This window comes from Puma concolor, chromosome D1 (genome assembly GCF_028749965.1).
Source record: "Puma concolor isolate L17-30 chromosome D1, mPumCon1.1.hap2, whole genome shotgun sequence".
Lineage (NCBI taxonomy): Eukaryota > Metazoa > Chordata > Mammalia > Carnivora > Felidae > Puma > Puma concolor.
In genome coordinates this window covers 94,374,951-94,396,673 of record NC_141676.1, presented here as the reverse complement: position 1 = coordinate 94,396,673, position 21,723 = coordinate 94,374,951, and the positions used below count along the sequence as shown (strand labels likewise).

Sequence of the window (21,723 nt, the reverse complement as noted above, 5' to 3'; positions counted from 1 at the left end):
AGATCACCACTGGGCTGGAAAGGGGACACCCCCAGACCACAGTGACAAAAAGTGGAGTTCTAGGAGCTATTCTGCCTCACTCTTGCCGTAGCCATTAAAGCTGTGCTTTCTGCCAGTTCCTAGCCCCCAGCCCTCCAGCTCAGAGGACCCCGAGACCATGAGACCGCCCTCCCAGCCAGGCTAGTGAAACCTGAGCACTTCTCCCCTTCCGAGAAGGAATGTTCCTTAAGAGCAGCAGCTGCCACTTGTCCCCACAGGCCAAAAGTGCCTTTCCCTTGAGACTAAAGCCCCCAACAGGAGCAGAGCAGGAACAGGATTAGGTGGCTTGTTTACATGTGTTTGGCTTCCCTAAGTTTGGGAGCCCAGCTTTTCCCAGCCGAGGACAGGACTCTGGGCCTGCCAGAGTGGAGGAAGGCTGCCAGGAACGGGGTGTCTGGGGACAGGGTCAACCTCCCCACCCTCCTCACCCGCCTAGGGTGCATACACACACACACACACACACACACACACACACACACACACACACACCATCCCAGGCCAAAGCCCAGTCAGGCCATGTGTTTATTGAGCATCTGTCATGCACCCAACACTGTGGTAGGCAGTTGGGGGGAATTCAAGGAAAGATCCCTCTTTCCCTCAAAAGATCTTCAATGAAGGCCGGAGAAAGAGGACACAGAAAGAGCACCATTATGCTATATGTCCACAATATCAGGCCAACAGGAAGCATTGAAGGAGTCAAGAGAATGGGCCATGGGCATACCCAGGGTGAGTCAAGACAAGCTTTCCTGCAGAAATGTGGCGCCCAGAACCAAGTCCCCGTCCCCTAGCCCAGGCCAGTTAGCCCACAGACCTGCCCTCCTGGGAGGTTTGGGAAGTTGTGGGGAGTGTGATCTGAGCTGGTGGATCAGCAGAGACCCCTAGTGGCCTGGGGGTGGATGGCAGACAGCTGGGGTGGGGTAGAGTGGGAGACAGTGCCCCCCCAGCCCACCGCCATCTGCTTACCCCGACCCACCCACCCACCCACACATTCCTAGGGAACGGCACTGGTTTCTCTAAAATCCTCAGCTGGAAAGACCTTTACAGCGTCATCCAGTTCGAATCCCCTGCTTTACAGGCATCCTAGTAAGATAAACATTCTGGCTGTTTCAAAATAACTTAAAGGACAGTTTTTCTATCGGTTTTTTTCCTTCACTCCTTCCTTTCTTCCTCCCAACACAGTTTATTCCAGGAATTTCTTCCTTCAGTGGAAGTTAAGTCTCCCCGGGGCAACATAAGCCCTTTCCCTGTTAACAGTGAAGACCCGTGGCTCCAGGGACTGACCCAGCTCCTCCTAGGCCAACAGCAGACCCTGAGGTCAGAGTTCACAGTCATTGTCAGGTCACACATTGTCAGTTCACACCCCACCCTCCCACCCTCTACTTCCAAGAGTAATCCCAGAGACTTTCACTTTTTCTTCAGTAAGGTTTCCTTTTGCACGAATCATCTTTTTTTGTTCCCAAATGAGATTTGGAGTAAAACTCACCACAGTGAACACCGTGGCGCAGAAAGAGTGGCCGACCGCCCCAAGCGGCAAAGGCTTTGCAGCTTGTCCCCGGGTGGGGATAGGAGGCGCAAGCTGTCAGCCCATCTAAAGCTGCTCCCCTAACCTTACTGTGCCTGCTCCTGAGAGGCTCTGTGCCTCTCTGTGTCTCAGGGAAACAGCACGCGAGAATCAGCAGTGGGACAGCTTCTGGGGAGGCCTGCAGAGCCCAGCTCGTGAGTTTCCATCCAAGTCGTGGGTCACCTGGTCCAGGCCCTGCCACTGCATTCCCGGGAAACTCTATGGACATTTTCAGCTTTGGGGCCTATTTCGTACTCTGAAAGCACGTCCTACTGCTAGAAAGTAGGAGACCGCACACTTCCCAGTTAGATGGGATGGCTCCAACCAGGGAAGCCAGGCTTCTGGCAACTTTCCGAGGCTGGGAGACACCACAGACATGTTCCTGGTGGGACAAGGCAGAGCTCTTGACCTAAACAACCAGCTCTGAGCCCCTGGCTCCTGGACAGTTTGGGCAGGGATGAGGGACTCTGGATGCGGAAGAACGTCACGAAAACTGTACCACATGTGCTCCTCACCTCTTTTTGGGTGCTAAGAAGGACACAGCTCTATTTGGGTCCAGACACATCATCCACCTGGTTTGGAGTCTGATAAGCCCCAAGAGGAAGCTGTCAAGATGAAAATACTGTGTGCTTAGCCAACATCTTCTCCCCAAGGGGCTTCCTCTGCTCACGTAGTAGCCCCCTCCTCAGAAAAGACCATAGACCATTCCCAGGGCTTCAGAGCCCCCTTGTCTCCATAGACAAAGGCTCCAGAGAGCCAGACCTTGGGCTTGACCTGAAATGGCTGCAGTCAGGTCACAAAGCTCGTCCAAGACAGGGACGCAGCTCCAGCTCTGGAGCTTGGCCTGGGCCCGGGAACGTCTTAGGCAGGAATGAGCTGGGCATGTGGCAAGAACCGGTCACCGTGACTAGGTCTGCAGTCCCAGATGAATCTCCACTGCTGCTAAGAACCCAAGTGGCTCTAGGGACCTTCTAGGACAGGTTTTAAATCCTGACTATGCCAAGCCCAGCTCCCCGGGTGAGTAGCGTTAGCCAAAGGAAGCGGAAAATGATTTATTGGGTGTTCAAATGTGCCAGGAACCTTGCTTCTGTCAAGCCTGGATGTCTGATTCCAAGGCACATCTCTCTCTCTCTGAGCATCAGTGCAAGAGCCGAAGGACCCGCATGCGAGGCACAGCTGTGACTCCAGGAATTCACTTTGGTTCTCTGGACCTCAGTTCCTCTTCAGACAAATAGAATAATCTCTCTCCCGATGACATCATCGTAGCGGGGAGATTAAAATGAAATAGCATGGTGAAAGCATTGCTAATATTTGATACGTGCAACGAAGAGGTAGTCTCAGACCCACTGATCTCTGGGACCAGCTGAGGCAGGTTTCTAAATATACAGATTGCTGAGGGTCTGATTCAATGATGCTGAGAATCTGTGTCTTTAAAAACTCTCCAGGGCTCTGGCAGGTTTGTGAAACAGCTCGTATTTACAAATGTAAGGGGTGGATGTTATTCCCCCACACCTCAGCGATGCCAGATTTTGCTTCCTCTTTTTTTTGCCCAGCTAAGACGTGGCCAGCCCTGGCCCTGCCCATGATCTCTGTCCCTGAAGCTCTACATTCCATTCCTTTGCTGATATCACTTGGCTGCCTCTGGGCACGTCCCAGCCAACGACCCCAGAGTAGGAGGAAAGCGTAGGAAAGAGAAGAGTCTGATCTCATGCATAAGGCAAATTGCCTTTAGTTACCCAAACTCAGAACCTGGCATGGAGGCTAGCAAAACCACAGGGCAGAGAACCAGCCAGAGCTTGAATAAGCAGGTGAAGCATCCAGGCTCCTCACCCTTCTGCCTCTGGCAAGCAAATATGTGTGCTGGTTGAATCCCAAAATACACATCTTGTATTTATTTTACTGATTTTGCTTGTGTTTCCCTAACCTTGCTGGATACTTTTTCGGGGGAAAAGAAAGTCTGGGACAACTTTTTATGTGTGAAATTCCCAAATACCTTTACCCATGAGGAGCACCGTGGCATGAATGATTCCCGACAAGAGATTATTGAAAAGTCATTTCCATCAGTTTTAGGGGGAGAGGCAGGGAGGGACGCCCTCTTCTATTCATTGTACCTTCCAACTTCACCTCAGCTTCAAATAACATCAGCATTGGTTTACATCCTATGAGACTTGTTGGCCGGGGTATTGGGAACGAGGGCAGGATCGACCTTAGATGGACACATAGCTGAAAACAGGCTTTGAGGGCTCCTGGATGTCAGCACTGGGCCAGACACATTTTATGAATGAGACTGAGGCTCACAGAAGGGCCATCATTTGCTGACTCCCAAGTCTCTCATCTTTCCTCTGGGGCCCATGCTGCCTCTGTACTTCCGGGGTTTGATTGTTTTACCTGTTCACCTTGCCTCCAGTAACTATGTGCTGAACCCCTGTGATTCCAGGAGCACCTCATAGCCCAGTTCTTGGGACAAGGTGGGTGTTCAATATTTGTGGATGAAGGAGGGCTGTGTTCTAGTCCCATTGCTGCGAACCAGCTGGGGGCCTTGGGTGAGTCACTTGGGTTTATAAGCCTCAGTTCCTTATTTTTCCTCAGGGAGTTGGAATATGTGGCTTTTAAGAAATCTTCTTTAGGCTTCTGAAGGTCCGACTCAGTGTTAGATTTGAATTGCTTGAGTGAGGAGGCCAAGAGTTTGGCTCAAAGAACCTCTAGACCTTCCCTGGAGGCTGAAGACCCAAGCTTCTCCCAGTCCTGAAACAAAAGCTAGGAAGGTAGGGGCCTTTTTTCCCCCCTGATTTAGTCTATTTTCTTGACTGTTTACCCGTGTAAATTCTTACAGCTCATGCCCTGTGACTCCAGGCTTTGAGCATGAGAGTGTCAGCCCTAGACAGCCATCAGATGGGTCATCTGGTTCAAGCCCTGTCGTCAGATGAGGAACTATGGTCAGAGGAGCTCGGAGACCCACGCAGGTCTCGTACAACTCCTTTTGCTGCATCTCGTTGGCCACCTTTCTTGCTTTCTCCAAATAAAGCCTAGACACCCCAGCCTCTCACACACCCAAATCCTTCCTCACAAGTTCTCCCCACACCGAGCAGGCAAGCAGGGAGGACTTATTGCAGCCTTCGTGCGAGGCAAGCGGAGTCCCTCAGCATCCAAGGACTTCCTTGCCCAGCTGTTACATGGCAATGACGAGGTGACCGGAGTGCCAGGGAGAAAAATGGTCTTCTTATCTGCTTTGGCTACTGCAAAAACAAACTGGAAGGATTGTTTACGGGGAAAATGGGGGCTGGCAGGTTGATAGCACGGGGCAAAGGGAGACTCTGTTTGCAGTGGGATTCAGTGTTGTGAGCTGGAGGTAAAGGAAGGAATCGATGAAATGTGCAGACGGGTGGCTGAGGTTGAGGCTCCTATGAGATGCCCTTAGGAGGCAGGTTATAAAGAGACTAGGGTGGCTGTCTTTTCTTATGATTTAACAAGTATTTTAGTAGCCACTGTGTGCCAGGCACCTGAGCTAGGTGCTCAGGTTACAAAGATAAAACATTGGAGGCCACTTATGTGTGGAGCTTGGTGCAATAAAAAAATGTCATCATAGGTAGGTGAGGAAGCGAGGTTCTGGGGGAAGACAGTGTCAGGGAAGTCATCTGTAGACAACAGTGTGAAGGGTGAAGAGGTGGTAAGCAGAAAAAGCCTGGTCCTCAGCCCTGGCCACACATTAGAACTACTTGGGGAGTTTTTAAAATGCCAAAGCCCCAACCACACCCCCAATCAATTAAATTAGAATCTCTGGGGTTGGAACTCGGGCATCAATATTGGAAATTCCCAAGTGAAGCCGAAGTGGGGACCACTGGTTTACGAGATAATTTATGTCTCAAGTTTCAGAAGAATGGAATGGCTAAGTGGGTAAATATTGTTGGTTGGTTGGTTGGTTGGTTGGTTGGTTGGTTGGCTGACTGATTGGTTGGTTTTTAATATTGAGCCTTCTTATTCACCCCTTCTAGGAGGCCGTAAGAATTGTCTGTCAGATTTGGGTCCTGGGAGGAGCAGGAGGAAGGGAGGAGGGCAGGCAAGAAGGAAGAAACGGGGAGGAGGAATTTGGGGTTGTGGCATCTAAGCATTTAGTGACATTGTCACAAACCACACACCTCCCTTACTGCCAGGACCTCCTGCAGAATTCCCCCAATTCCATGTCTGGAGTCTCCAATAACCCCCAGGGGATTGTGGTCCCAGCCTCAGCGCTCCAGCAGGGCAACATCGCCATGACAACCGTCAACTCCCAAGTGGTGTCAGGTTGGTGCAGGGGACTGTGGGGAACACTCCTGGGAGGAAAATGGGGTGCCCCAAGGTGGGGGGCAGGGTACTGTAGGAACCATCTTAGGAAATGGGAGGGGGTGTCCCCTGCCAAGGAGGGGCTCCTAGCTCGATTCCTTGACTAAAATGCTCTATAAATTTATAGATGCTTAGCACCAAGACCTGATTGTGATGGTTCAGAACAAATTTGGGTCAGAGTCTCATGAGCCCCTCAAAACCAAATAAAGCTATTGTCCCTTCCCCCAAACAGTTCCCACCAGAGGCTCTGCTCTCTGGACCCTGTTCCCATCCCACCCACCCCCACAATAGGGGCTGAATGCCTCCAGAATAGAGGGTGTTTGCATAGGAGTGCCAAGTGATTTGGAAATCCTGCTTGCCCTCACTCCTACCCACCCCCATGGCAGGGGACCCAAAAACTGGTTGTCTCCTCAGGTGGAGCCTTATACCAGCCGGTTACCATGGTAACCTCCCAGGGTCAGGTGGTCACCCAAGCAATCCCCCAGGGAGCCATCCAGATCCAGAACACACAGGTGAGTGTGTGTGCATAGGGCATGCACTTGGGCATGGGTATGGGGGAGGGCAGCCATAATTGTTTACCATGTGCTGGGCACTTTACACAAGTAGCTCATCTCATCCTTATTATTCCTCCAAGAGGGGTCAGTTACCCCCAGTTCACAGATCAGAAGCCGGGTGTTGGAAAGGCTTTATCAACTCCTGGGATTTCACTACCTGGGATTTCACTCAAAGGATCTTCCACCTCCTATTCCTGGTCTCCACCCCGAGCCACTCTGTAGCTCAGTGGGATAGAGCACACACACAAGTGGCGGGGAGTAAGAGGATCTGAGGTCAGGCCTGAGATGTGACATTAGCTCTGTCATCTTGGATGAGTCGCCCGACCTCTCTGAGTCTTGGAGTTCTTATCCACAGAAGGGGGATTCACACCAGCTGCACAGAGACCTCCCAACCTGCAGGGCTCTGTGAGTGCTGACCATGATAATAGGTAGGAAGGTGCTTTGCAAACTGTGAAGTACCCTAGAGATGCTAATAACTAGTAGATGGTTTCTGGCAAATTTGTCTCTCCTATACCCTCCACATGTCCCTATTTCCTCTGTGTCCTCTCTCATCTCCTTCTCCACTCCTCTTCCTCTTTCTTCTTCTTCCTGTCTCCCATTTTCTGAGGGGCTGGTGCACGGTGACAGGAAAGGTGACCTCCCCAGGGCCCTAAGAATGAGTTGCAAAAGGGGGTTGGCAGCGAGAGCCTGCCGTCACTATAGCAACAGGTCCCTAGCTGCTGGCCCGCCAGCCTGCTGATGCTGATTTTTTCTCCACGTGCCCTGAAGGTTAACCTTGACCTCACCTCCCTCCTGGACAATGAGGATAAGAAGTCCAAGAACAAACGAGGAGTCTTGCCCAAGCATGCCACCAATATAATGCGTTCTTGGCTCTTCCAACATCTCATGGTGAGTGTGTGTATATTGGGGGTGTGGAGTTGCAGCGTGGGGCATGAATAACTCCCCCAGGGTCAGACTCTGCTGTCGTCCCCAGATCTGCACAGGGTGTGGCCCCAGAGAGAGGCTCTCTGATAGAGATCTCATCTTCCAGAGACCGGGTCAGATGGGAGGATTTAGTGGGGCCTAAAGCTGGGACACTCTCTCTAGTGCTTGCTACTGACATGAAAAAGCGTGACATCAAATGAGGGAATGGAGATAGACATGTTCTGAAGAGAACTAAGGACTGGGAAAGTGTCTCATGAAGGCGGTGAGATTCCACGGGGTCAGGGCTGTGGTTGCTACAGGTGGCCATGCACACCCCTGCCCTTCTCCCATGGAAGAAAATGATGATTCTCAGCTCGTGCTCTTCTGTTTCCTGGAGTCCTCACCACTGGGGTAGCAGTGTATGTGTGTCCCTTTTCCCTGTCCCTCTGGTCAGACCAATGAGGCACGGTGCTGGGGAGTGGTGGCTGTGACCATCGAGTCTAGAGGGAACAGCCCAGGGAGAAATCTCCTTCCTTACGTAACAACTGCCTTCATAAGCCTCTATGGTTGCTTCCATAAAATGGCAACACAGCCTTGGGTTTCAATGTAATGTCTATAGAGAGCCTGCTGTGTGCACTAACGTGATGGCAGTTATGTGCTGTATACATTGTTAGTAGCAGCAGATAGGACTTCGGTTGAATGTCAGGAATGAATTTGAAACTATAATCCCCTGGCATCATTCAAAAGTTGTAGCAATAAATGAAGACCAATGGCCATGTCTGGGCTGCCTGTGTAGGATGTGTGTGCATGCGTGTGTGTGTGTATGTTTGTGCACACGTGTGTGTATGTTTGTGTGTGTGTTTGTGTATGTGTGTGTGTTTGTGCGTTTGTGTGCGTGTGTGTGTGTGCACGCACACACATGTGCGCACCAGAGTGGGAGGGTAGATTCTGGACGCACCAGCAAACTGGCGGGAGTCTGCGAGGTCTTGGCCTGGCAGTACAAAGACAGACAGAAGCAAACAAATACCAAGGACTGTCTTGGCCTGTGAAGTGTGGGAAAGAACGGGGAGTGAGGGAAAGTCTTTCTTCAGAGAGGAGAGGAATCAAAGGGATCATGGGAATTAGTCAGTCGGTCAATCAGCAACCCTTCATTTGAAATGCCTTGGAGCGCCTGGGTGGCTCGGTCAGTTAACGGCTCAGGTCATGATCTCGCGGTTTGTGGGTTCAAGCCCCTCGTCGGGCTCTGTGCTGACAGCTCAGAGCCTGGAGCCTGCTTCAGATTCTGTGTCTCCCTCTCTCTCTGCCCCTCCCCCACTCATGCTCTGTCTCTCAAAAACTGAATAAATATTAAAAAAAAAAATTTGAAGTAAGAGTACCTCCAGAAGCCATGAAGCCCAAGCCTGGGCCATCATTCCCAGATATGGGCATCTTAGGGACCCTGCCCTGGAAGTGCTGGGCCCACACGCCCAATGAACAGGAAGAATTGTTCAACGGTGACCAGTGAGGGGCTGGAGCTCTGCCTCTCCCCTCACATGGCCAGCCCCCAGCTCTAAGGTCTTGGGGCCACCCCAGTGAAAGCTGAGGAAGCAAAATTTGGAAGCACCACCTAGAGAACAACCAGGAACCTAATTTGGAGAGAGGGGGTTGGAAGGCTATGGGTCAAGGTGAGGAGAGGAGGTTGGAGAGACTCCAGGAACTTAGTGTTGAAGCCAGGAGCAGGGCCAGGTATGGAGGCTTCCCTCAGGCCTCCTGGGAGCAGCTCTGACTCAGTAGCCGAAGACGGTGGTGGGGATGCCCAGGCCTCTTGCGTGTCCTGGTTTTCCACACCATCAGGGAGCCCCGGTGGCCCTGTGAGCCCTGTGTCCATGCTACAACTCCCAGCCCCACCTGTGGGAAGAGGGGCTCCCTGGGAAAGATCCATTTCTGTGCCCTGGCCCATCATACCCAGCATGGGGGCAGCCGTCCCTCTCCCATCCCCACCCTGCCACGGGTCCAGAGCTGGCTCCACACGTTGTGGCCCAGTGATGTGTAACTCTACACTATGAGCATGGTTGAAGCTCATGGGCGTTTGAGGGAGCCAAACCTGAGCTCAGATCTAGACTCTACCTCTTACTCTGTAACCTGGACACACTCACCTCTTGTGAAGATGACGAAGAAGCAACAGAATAATTGCCAAGATCCTGGCACACTGAGGGGCTTAATACACATTAGTTCCCTGTCCTTCCTTCCCTGCCTCCCCCACCCCATGCATTTTTGAAGACTGATGTGAACATACCTGCAATATCATCCCTGAGGGGGAGAAAAGGCAAGCATAGGAGGGGAGAGGAGGCTGCAATACCATTTCCCCTGCCCAAGCGCCCAGGCCAGCACCTGCACTGACTCCTGCGGGCTCCTGCTTCAGCTACCTGCCACACCCCATTTGCAACTCGCCCCTGACTTAAGTCTTGAGACTACAGCGTCACCCTATCTGTCCCTCCTGGCTGTGTCTCCCCTCTGACCTTGGACTTCAGTTTACATCCTGCCCTTTTGCCCCCTTCCTGCTGAACCCCCCTCTACAGCTTAGGGTCGTTTCTTTCCACTCCATGGCCACTTCCAGCCAGACTAGGGATGGCGGGAAAGTATAGGTGGAGAAGAGGAGGAGTAGTCACTGAGCACAAAGAAGAGGGGGAGGAAAGACCCAGATCGGCTCTACAAAAGGAATTGGGAACCATTGAGAGGGCTTGCTGAAAAGCATGAGTAAGACTTTCTGCCCCACACCCTCCCACCCTGGACCCTCTCCAGCTCCTAGTGCACTCAGTGCGGATACTATTAATAAAGCACTTAACATTGGCAAAGTCCTCCCTCGGTTAATGCCTTCCTCACAGCGGCCATCAGGAGAGGACAAGGGAGTGACCCCTAGCCCTTTAAAAAAGTCACAACTCAGAACCTCTGGACCGGAGAAGGAAGGGATGGGGAGATGTTCAGGCTCTAGGGACACAGCACAGCACAGCTGTCGCCTGCAGGCCCAGTCTGGGCCATGGATCAGCCTGGCTACCCAGACACGGGTGGACGCACACACCCCCAAACCCCAGCTCAGGAGAGGCTATGAAGACTGGGTAGGGGGGCACAGCAGAAAGAAGACAGGCTTTCAAGACAGACACACAGGGGCATGAACTGAGGTCCTGCCCCCAGCTGTGCAATCTCTTGGAGTCTATTTCTTTGAAAAAAGATAATACCCATTTCTCATGCTTGAAAAATTAAATGAGATCACATGTATAAAGAGCCAACCTTGGTACATAGTCACATTTGAGAAATGTGAATCCTCTTTGAACTTTCTAGAACAATGCAAGGATTTAGTCTAGGACTAAGAGCAAGTTTTTGAGACTCGGGCCCACAATTTGTGCAAATTAGAGGTGGACGGCTGATCTGTTGTTCTGATCTATAACACTTACTGATTTTGCCATCTTTTGACCCTAAAAATATACTGAAGAATACCGTTACCGTAATTGTAAATTACTCCAGGATAGAGATCATACATTACATCTCTCCTGTGGGTCCTAAAAATTTGCTTCCCAAAGTGTGTACCTTTATAGGATGTTACAAGTGTTGCTCCCAAGACAGGTTAAATGAGTTGGGGAAAATCTGGGTTATACAAAGATTAGCTCAGTTCTTGATTCTTAGTGAATGTGCAAGAGGGGTCATGATTGGAAGATTTCCCCAAACATATTTGATCACTCGAAGACCGCCTTTGTTTTCATTGTCACTTTGAGGAACAACTCTGAGACTGTAGCTCTTGGGAGATACAACTCTGCGGTAATGCCTTATGGGCATAGAGTAGTTGTTCAAGTTTTAGGAAAATAGGGTAGAAAAAAGTATGAAAAAGGACAGATCTCAATATACAGTAGACGTTCTCCTATCCAGTACAGTGGGGACAACCCATTTGTTGATGGCTTAATTGGAAAAGTTGGCTGAAGAAAGGAACAGCCATTAAAAAGATACATTTCAGAGGCGCCTGGGTGGTTCAGTCGGCTGGGCATCCAACTTCGGACCAAGGCATGATCTCGCCATTTGTAAGCTCAAGCCCCACATGGGGCTGTTTGCTGTCAGTGCAGAGCCCAATTTGGATCCTCTGTCTCCCTCTCTCTCTGCCCCTCCCCCACTCACACTGTCTCCCTCAAAAATAAAAATAAAAATAATTAAAAAATAAATAAGAACAAAAAGATACATTTTATTTTAATGTAGAATATATGCACACACATTGGTTTGCAAATGTCCTGATAGAGGGGGGAAGATCTTTTTCTGATTAAGGGTCATACTTTTACCAGCACAGACCTCTCCTATAGTAGAACATCTATAAATTCCATCCTTATTTAACATCAATAAGAACTTTGATGTCTGGGAAGTAATCTGGCTACGGGATCTTTCTAGACTTTTGTTATGTATTCCAGCCTCTTAAATTTGCCTCACCGATCCTGACTATATGGCATTTTTAAGGAAATCGGAATCTCGAATCTTTCCAAAGCATTCCACTTAGTTTTCTTAGCAAGAATAACCTTCTTTTTGCACTTCGATGGTATTGGTTCACAGAATAGTTAATTAAATCACATGATTACACTAGCACGTATAGACGGAGTAAACCAGTCTGGATACAAACACTGCCAACTTCCTGAGAAGGAGATACTATTGTCTAATGAACATTCTACACAGTAGCCTGTTCACCTGGAGCATCCAGGACAATGTGGACATTAGTTCACCTGGGTTGCAGAAGAGATGGAGAGCATATGCTAAATCCACAGTCTCGATTAGTAGAGATTGTTCATTAAAACTTCTGTCATAAATACTAGTCTTTTCTGTTGTCTTCTTTCCCTCGGGGAGAAGCTCGTATTCTTTGACTCCTTTCGTCCTGTGTGTGAGGCTTCTTGTCATTTCCACTGTTGTGTGGCATTAGCAGCTACAGAAATAGATTCAGATGAGAGAATGCTCCTGAACTGGGACTTTCCCCCCAGAGCCTTTTTTGCTGTGAGGCTGCAGTGAGATTGGGAAGGTTTCATCCATTAGCCGCTTGCTATTGGGTCCCCAAAGAATCCAGTGATATTTTCTTACTATTGGCTTTTGGTTGAAAGAGGCCAGACTCCTGCTGGAAGCAATCACTCCATAGCAAACCCAGGCCGGGGGAGAAACCCCAGCAGAGGGTCCTCTCCACGGAGGAAGGAGAGAAAGGCTCCGCTCTCCTTGCCCAGCTTCTGCCCCCACCCCCTCTTCTCAAGATCCTAGCACCCCTGGCCCTGCCGGGTCACTCTGCTCATCTCCACCCAAAACATGACTGTTCTCTGTGCTGCTGCCACTGAAGCACATTATAGAATATTCTCTGCATGTCCGGGGCGGGGGGGGGGGGGGTCCCAGAGAAGAAACCAAGCCCCAGCAGCCCCTGCAGGGCGGGGGACAGATCTATGCGAAGCATCTTCAGACATCATCTCATTGAATCCACACAGCCAGTTGCCCCCATTTTACCAATAACAAAACTGGACTCAAAGGAGGGAACCTATTCCCCAATATCTCACGGGATTTGAGCCCAGATCTGTGGTGCCTCGCAGCTCTAATACGTCACCCACTAGGCTACACTGCCTCTGCATTGGCCCAGGAAACACCACAGCATCTCTGGGCTCCCATGCCAAGTCTAGGTGAAGTAACAGAAGCTGCGAGCAGAGGCTCTCAGTGGAGACAGAGAGCCCTGTCCTGGGGGTGGGGGTGGGATGCAGGACTTTTATATGCCAGCCTTAGTTTCCAGACGCAGCGAGGCCGCCTCACCCTCCCTTCCTTTCCTCTCCCTTCTTCATCCATCACATTCACAGCGCCAGTGTGGCATCCAGCCAGGGTCACAGTTGTGTGCTGCTCACAGCCATCTCACCCGACCCTGTGTCCCAGGTGGCTGCCTTTCCACCTGGCCACGCGCAGCTGGAGGGCCTTTCTCCGGGGCCCTCGTCTGAAGTCTGACGATGTCACAAAAGCTGAGAGCATAAAATGTACCAGCGGACTTCTCTTGGTGGTTGGTTTTTTTTTTTTTTTAATTGAAATGTAATTTATCTACCATATCATTCACCCCCTTTTTAACTAAATTTGGAGATGCTTAGTATATTTAGAGTTATACAGTCATCACCACTAACAAATTCCAGAATATTTTCATCACTGAAACAATTTCTGTACCCATTAGCTACTACTGCTCCTGGGCCCTAGAAACCAGTAATCCACTTGCGCTCTCTGAGGATGGGCCTATTTCAGATATTACATGAATGGAATCATAAAATGTGTGGTCTTCTGTGTATGGCTTCTTTCACGCAGCAGAATGTAACCAAGGTTCATCCCTATTGTAATACGTATCAATGCTTCCTCTGTTTTATGGCAGAACAGTATTCCATTGTATGGATAGAACACATTTTGTTTATCCACTCATCAGTTGGTAGGCATTTGGGTGGTTTCCACTTTTTGGCCTCCGAATAATGCTGCTATGAACATTTCCATACTCTACATGATCCAAGCCCGTCCTTATCTTAGTGAGTCTTTGTCATATCCCCAGCTATTCTCACCCACAGCACCGGAACCTTCCATGCTGGGCTTATCCCCGCTGGGTGAAACAGGCTGCTGCATCCATGGGTACACCGTGTGCCCTGCATATGGGCTCCTGACCAAGGAGAGGGTGTGGACATGAAATCCATCTGTAGCTTCTGTGCCTTGGCATTATCTTCAGTTACTCAACAAATACTCTACGTGTGCCTTTCCACCTTCCCTGTGCCTACCATTGTATTAAGCCCCAAGGAATTATACATCTGTCCCTGTCAGAGACCCACTAACAGGATCCGTCTACAGCTGACTTAGAAAACGGTGATGTCTCTTACAAACAGGAAGAGTGTGTGGTCTATGGAACGGGCATGGTTCTGTATGTGAGTGTCATACCCCTTCTACTCAGCCAGGGGTACCTGGGGCAAGTTGCTTAACCCCATCAGGCCTCAGTCTCCTCTGCTCTAAAATGGGAATGACAATATCCAGCTCACAGCGTCGTAGTGAGGGTAGAGTAAGATGATAGATGTGACAGTACTTTGTCCTGATACAGACACCGCCATTGTTGCAAAGGCCGCCCGTCTCCCTCCGGGAGTCCCCATAACCTGCCCTGTCTCAGAAAGAGCTGAGAGAAATCTTAACACTTCTAGGAAATCTGTAGGGAAAAGTAAGAAAACTTGAAAAGCAAAATCGGAGGGACTTAGAAAGACCATTTTTGTTCCAGAATATCTTGTCTGCTACTTTTTTCCTTTAACTGTGTCACACTATCTGAAATTCCACTCATCAGATGTCCGCTTAAAGGTATCCAATCCCTGTCAAAAACAGATGCCTATAGAGAGACCGGGACGCCATCATTCCTTCACAGCTTAGTATGAATTAGTTCCAAAGCTTGCTGTTTTACTCCCACTCAGCTAAGATCCACTTCATGGGAGGAGTACCAATGCTTGTTAGTGGTGGAAAATGAAGATAGGACATTTTTTAACACAGTATTTTGAGGAGGCAAACCAGGCTGACATGCCAGGGAAAAGGTTTCTAGCAATTGTTCTGTTTCTAGCAGATTCTTTGAGGTCCCTGACCTTTTGAGAATCCGATGAAAGTTTTATCTGCACCATCATGAATATAGTTTCAGGAGATTTGACCCTGAAGTCCCAGCAGCCAGAGGCCTCAGATTCAAAAAGCTGACCACAGGGTCACATGAGGGTCCTGGGGCTGGTGAGAAAAGGTGCTCAGAAGTGCCAGCAGGGAAAGGAAGGAGGTCCAAGTCTGTGCTTACCATCTCAGAATTTACTCAGGTCTAGTCTGCCGCCTGAAATTACAGTGAGATCTCTTGTTTGTCCCTGAATTCTGTGGGCTCCTTTCCACCAGAACACAGATCTTTAACTAAATCGGCCTTTGGGGCTAGCCTGGAAAGCTAGCTGTTAAAACAAAATAACTTGATTCTATGGGGAAATGTAATCCAAGTTCCAAGTATCGTATCTATCCACCAACACCTAAGTTTCAGGTATGAGACATGATTTCCGCAGTCAAGGGACTGATCATTTAACTGGGGGATAAAGTATACACAGAAACCATGAGTGTTCAACCCATGATGTAATCAAGCGCTAACACACATACACACACACACGTACTCCAGGGGTCCGAGAACGGAGGACTCAGTATAGGTGAGAGGAGTTTGACCATCTGTGTTGGTCAGACACATCCGGATTAGTGTGTCCAGTACTGAGGATCACATTTCAAAAGGTCCTTGGCAAGTTGTGTCCAGAGAAGAGCGGTCAGGATGGGGAAATGTCTATTCAAATGACTAACAGGAAACGTGTCATATGATGATTGGTTAAGAGGACTGGGGATGTTCAGTCTGTAGAAAAGATGTGCTCCTTATAAGGAACAAAGGTTTTGGAGGTACACAGGCCTGAGACTGATCCCAGCTCCATTTTGTACTTGCCATATGACCTTGAACAGGTCAACTAGCATCTCTGATGTTAATTTCCTCTTCAAAAAGTGGAGACAATAATACCCGCCTGTGGTGAAGATGATCAATAATATGTTAAAAAGCGCAGTGCCTGACAGATGGTCGAGCCCAGAGGTGGAGTGGACGTGGTTAAAGATACAGGGGGTGCGAGTCTTGGCTCTGACACTCACTGCTTGTATAACCTGGAGCCAGTTTTTTTAACCCCTCTGGGCTTAGTTTTTCTCATGCGTGAAATGTGAAGAAGGATGCCCGTTTTATAGGTGCCTAGAAAATTCAATGAGAATACATGGCAGGTACTTTGACAGAGTAAGTATTCAAAGTTAACCAAAAACTATAGACATTCCATGTGTGGAGGGTAGCTCTTGTCATGAAGTGAGAGGCAGTGCTAGAGGCCCCTGTGTGACTTCAGAGGACAGTGTAAGCTCTCTGGATGAGTAGGGAGAAGACTTGAGTTCAACAGAAAGACCTTCTCCACCATCAGAGCAAAGGGCTGCTGCACCGTGTCCATTGGCTCCGCAGAGCCACGTTTCCCCACCTTTTCCGAGATGGTGCACACAGAAAATGACAGTAAACCAACTACGTTGCTTGTAGCTGGAGACCAGCCAGAGGACTCCCACCGCCCTAGACCCCACCAAGCCACCTTGGCACTATCCCTGCACACCTGTAAGTTGTTGGGGTGCATCGCCGAGAGCACTGGCATCAAGGACTCCTGCCCAGTGGGAGAGCTGGTCTCAGAAACTTCGAAGGCTCTGTGCAATACAGAGATGTTGGTTTTTAACAAGCCCCGCAGGTGATGCTGATGAACCAAGTTAAGGTTCAGTGGGGGAACTGGGACTTGGGCGAGGCCTGGAAGGGTGGCTAGGATTTAGGATTGGGTAGAAAGAGAAAGAGGACTTGTTCGGGTAAGAATTCTCTCCCCACTGACCATCAGTGCCCCCTGTCTGGCCTGTGATTATTGTTGACCAAAGAGAGTGACCCCTCCTTCTAGTGTTATGAGCATGAAATCCTCCTTTCCCCTTACTCACTCCCCTGGAGGATGGGGAACTGTGTGGCGCTTTGTCGTGCAATGACTTGTCTGTCCCATGCTGCTCAGGCATCTGTACCTGTAGAGCTTCAGTGGAAGGTACATCAGGAGCTGGAAGAAGTCAGGCCAGCCATGTCTTGACACGTTCATCTCTCTGTGCCAGAGAAACATTAGGTCTTGGATTCCTGCCAGTGACGTGACACTGTTTTCTCACACCCACCCTTCATGTGGGATGGAGAGGGCACAATTGAAGCTGCCCTCCAACTCCCCCAGGACAGGCAGAGAGTGTTGGAAGCGTGCCCTGGGGCAGCTGTAGTCCCAGGGCATGGGCCGCACTGGCTGCTTCAGCAGCAGTGAGTCCCAGGGGAGGAGGTGAGATTGGTGGTCTCCATTAAAGATGGGACCTTGTTGACAATAGATTGGGCAGCCGCAGGGCTGGATGGAGCCCATCAGAGAAGACGGGGGGTGGGGGGTAAGAGACCACTGGCGTGCACTGTGTCCCAGGACCCTCCCTTTGGGAGCCTGCAGCTCTCAAAGATGCCACCTAAAAAATGGCCGGGGGAGATTTACAACCTCACAGCATCCCCCAAGAAGCCTGAGGCCCACGTTCGGGGGAAATACCCCATCGTGTGTGCACGGGGACTGGAGCAGTCCCAGGATCCAGGAGATAAAACCATTTGAAAAAAAGGAGCACATCTCTACATGCGCGGAAGGGGCTGCCGGGGGCTCCTGCCATGTGTCAGAAAAAACAACCTGTGGCTTTTTCCCAGAGACGGAACCACGTGTGCCAAGCAGCAGATTAATTTTATTCATGATTGATTGATTGATTGATTGATTGATTTAACAAACACTCACAGAGTGCCAGGCTGCCAGGCACTTTTCTGAGCACTTTTCAAACAGTAACTCACTCAGTCCTTATTACCACCTCAGGGTAGGTGGAAATCTTTCCCCCAGTTGACAGAAGAGGAACCCGAGTCACAAGCCCAAGATCTTGGGCTGGTGAGAGACCAGGATTCCAAGCCAGAGAGCCTGGCTCTAGAGTTCACGTTTTACCTACTTTGCACCATGCTGCCCCCAAGACTCCTCTAGAAAGCTGGCCGGTGCGCCCCCGTGGAACCTCTCTTTCCCCACAAACATGCATGGAACAATCACTTAAAGGAACGGCCCTTTGAGTAAGTAAGGGAGCCTGAGTCTAGCTAGAATTCCTGGGAAGTCTGAATCCCTGATGCTCCCCACTCTCTCCCACTCTTCTTCACTCTCGAGGACACACAGGGAAGGGTGGTAACCACCACTTACCCCCTTAGGTTGCTATGATCATCCAGGCCACAAATACATACTGAACACTTACTGTGGGCCAGGCATTTTCCTTAGCATGGATGAGGTTGGAGTGGAAAGAAAGGTGGGGGTCCCTTTCCTCAAAAACAGGCAGCATGTCTGGTTTGGGTGACAGACAACTAAGAAATCATCCATGTAGCGCATGGAACCCTGGGAAGGGTAAGCGCTGGTGCCCATGGGAGAGGAGTCCGAGCAGGCATGAGGGACTGGGGTCGGGTTAGGAAGGACCGGTCTTGTTGCAACGTGAAGGAGGGATTGAAATAGACAGCAGAGGGAGGGGGAATAGTTCTGAGATTGCGGGAGGGTGAGGAACTGGGAGGTGGCAGATTTTTTTGCAAGGGAATACTATACAGCAATGAAAATGAACAGTACAGTTATGCAGAACAACCGTACATGAATCTCACAACTCTACTGTGGAGTGAAATACTGCATGCTGTCTGATTCCATCTACATAGGGTCCAGAAACCAGGCGAAAGTAAACCACGATGTTTAAGGATGAGACATAGCAAAACTACAAAGGAAAGCAAGAAAACCATAAAAATCAAGTTATCTTTGGGGACGATATCTTTTGGGGGTAGTGATTGGAAAGGGGCACAAAGGGGGCTTTTGGGTGCTGGTGGCATCCTATTTTTTCACCCGGGTGGTGGTCACACTGGTGTTTGTGATATTATATAAAGCCATATACGTTTTCGTTCTTTGTACTTTTCCGTGTGTGTGTACAACTATAAGGGAGAAGGGAGTAAAAAGGAGAGAAAGAAGAAAGGAAGGTCTGCACAAGGTCAATTACAGTAGAAAGAGAAATTCCTCTTCATTCTAAAAGGCTCAGGTTTTCCCCCACTTAGCCTCTCTGAAATCAGGATGCACCCCGCCGTCGGTGGCATCTCCGATGTGATGAAACAGGGTTGTTTCAGGGACCCCCACCCCCACCATCCTGACTGTCTCTGTTCACTTGGCATCTGACCCTCCTAGAGCAAGGCCACGCCCACAGAACTGGGGCTGCCACAGAGCATGCGCCCAAGGTTGGTCAGGAAGGAGAAGGGAAGAGGGCTGTGGTGGACACCAGTGCGGTGCCAGTCATGGCAGGAAAGGGGGGATGGAAAACCGGCTCCAAGCCCTGCTTCACTGACAGCACAAGGCCACTGGCACCGGCAGTCTCCCACTTCCTGTGTGATGTCCCTCGGTGACTGGCCGGCCTCACGCTTATGTGCCCGGGCTAGGAGGTGGAAGGACAGTCTCGGGGTGCAAGAAGTGGTCAGGGACCTATGAACCATCCCTGGCCACACTTCTTTCTGGCCCAGAACCCCAGGAGGAACTCACTCGTCCAACCGAAAGGTGCCTTTAGCTTCAATTTAGGCCAGATGAGACCTGAGTTAGGAGGCTGTAAAGCGAGGTATCAGAGAGAGGCGGGAAAGAGTGTAGGTCAGATTTCAGAAGGACTTCCTGACGGCAGCTGTAGCGCCATGAAACAGCTCCTCTGAGTAAATGCTGCAGTTCCCTTCCCTGGAGACTCAACAGTTGACTCCGTGCTGTCTGGGGGGGTCTCGCTACATGGTACGGATTGAGTCCCTGGAGTGCACGTGCTCTACCTGCATTATCTCATTAGATCAGCCCCCAAGTCCAAGAGGGACGCACTCTTTTGTTAATTCCACGTTAAACCAAGGAAGCTAATGATGGAAAACCTAGAACAAGTTGCCAAACTCACATAGCTGGTAAGTGCTGGGTGCAGGAGTTGACCTCTCCAAAGGCCAAGCTCCTTTCCACCAGGCAGCTCGGCCTAATTGTGCAAGCCTCCATGCCGGCCCTGAGAAGGATCTGTCATTTTCTGGTCCGTTCTGTATCTCTTTTTCAAGGAAGGATTATGTACTTCCAGAAAGCGGCTGCCACTTCCCTCTCCAGCTCCAAAGGAGTTCTTCCAAATAACGATCAGAGAACAGCTACTATGGCTTGATGGCTTACCACGATCTCATCTGATTCCTCTTCCCGTCCTTGGCCCCGAGCCTTTCCAATTGTGCTAAAAGTAGCACTGACCAAATCGAGGTCTGTCCAGGGCTCAGGACTATTTTGACTCTGTCCTCAGGAATCATCTGGTCTGAGGCGTGTCCGAGCTGGACTGCTCCCATGAGAACTCAGATGCGGAGCCAGGAATGTTCTGGCCGGCACACCTGTCCCCAGAGCTGAGCCAAAGCTGCCACTCACCCCATGGCCTCCACCACGTGCCTCCTGAGATACTGGTTCCAGGAGGGTTGGGTGGTGGCACCTGCAATGTGGGAGGATGAGAGGTTTATATCTTTATCCATAAGAGAACAGCCAGCCAGTTTCCGTGACACTGCCTCTTACCCTCTCCATTACACGGGAGCATGTTAATCTATGGATTTATGACATCCACTCAGCACAGAGGCCTGCACCAGGAACCTCCTTAGAGACAGCAAACATTATCCTTCCATGAGAGGCTGAAGGATTTCCTGCCCTGGAGGTCTTTAATAGTGGAAGAGATTTGCATCCGACTGGCTTAAATGTAAATCCTGGTGCAAGTCCCCTGCCTGAAATGCCGACCCCCTCCTTTGCTAGAATGGCTTGGCCATTCTTCAAAGTCCAACTGAAGTCTCACCTCCCTCAGGATGTCCTCCCTGACCAGCCCAGCCCACCCTTCTCTTACCACTCAATGGGAACCAACACACTGCCCTTTAATAGAGGTTTCTTCCCCCTGTGCCTGTAGCTTTTCCCTCTACGCTGTGAGCTCTTACAGCCAGGTACCTTTCACTGCCAGTACCCAAGATGCTGGAGCCCCCCACCACTGATGGGCAGATGAACCGGCCCAGCTGGCAGGAACAGCCTTGCTCTGCTCAGGAACCAAGTTGGCCATCTCCTTCTTGTGTTGGTTCACTCCTGTGTTCCATACACAGACACCAAACATCTACTCTGCCTGTTACCGGGCTGGACAGTGGAGATACATTGTCTGATAAGACCAGGTTCCTGCCTGAGAACAACTCTCGGTATCTTAGGGAGACATATGACCATATGGCGGGCTATATACCCTCTAGATGGAATATGCCCACTATGTGGGAAGTTGTTATTGAATTCAACAATATTCGATAATATAGTTATTCAAACAGCGGTGACGATCTCTGCCCCGGGAAGGTGGGAAATGCCTCACAGAGAATCTGATCTGTGACAGGTCTTCCCAGAAGCTCAGGAACACACACAGTGGGAAAGTGGGAGAAGGAGCTTTGCAGTGGAGGGAACAGCACGTGCAAGGGCAAGAAGGCAGGAAAGGGCCTGGCGCAGCCTGGGAAGGCCGGAAAGATGCCGTAGTTTGCTGTGTTCTCAGTCCACCTGGCCGTGGACAGGGAGGCCGCTTGGCTCCTTATGATGAGTAGGGGAATTGGAACTCCACGGGGCAGGAAAGTAGGGCTTGGGCCCTGCCCCTTCCTCAGAAGATGTCAGAAGCATAGAGCCCCTGCTCCCCTACCCCTGAGGCCTGCAG

At 50.3% G+C, this 21,723-nt stretch overlaps 1 protein-coding gene across 8 annotated transcripts in view; it reads left to right on the top strand.

Moving 5' to 3' along the window:
- The window catches only part of PKNOX2 (PBX/knotted 1 homeobox 2), a 280,787-nt gene that overhangs the window by 252,706 nt on the left and 6,358 nt on the right, over positions 1 to 21,723 (top strand). For 6 of the 8 annotated variants that reach the window (XM_086678763.1, XM_086678761.1, XM_086678762.1 and 3 more), the window contains 3 exons: positions 5,752 to 5,881; positions 6,335 to 6,432; positions 7,243 to 7,362. The exons of 1 other annotated variant lie outside the window; for it this stretch is intronic. In XM_086678763.1, coding sequence (XP_086534889.1) covers positions 5,752 to 5,881; positions 6,335 to 6,432; positions 7,243 to 7,362 — 348 coding nt within the window. The remainder of the gene's footprint in view (positions 1 to 5,751; positions 5,882 to 6,334; positions 6,433 to 7,242; positions 7,363 to 21,723) is intronic. One more of the 8 variants, XM_086678765.1, reaches the window with a different exon arrangement.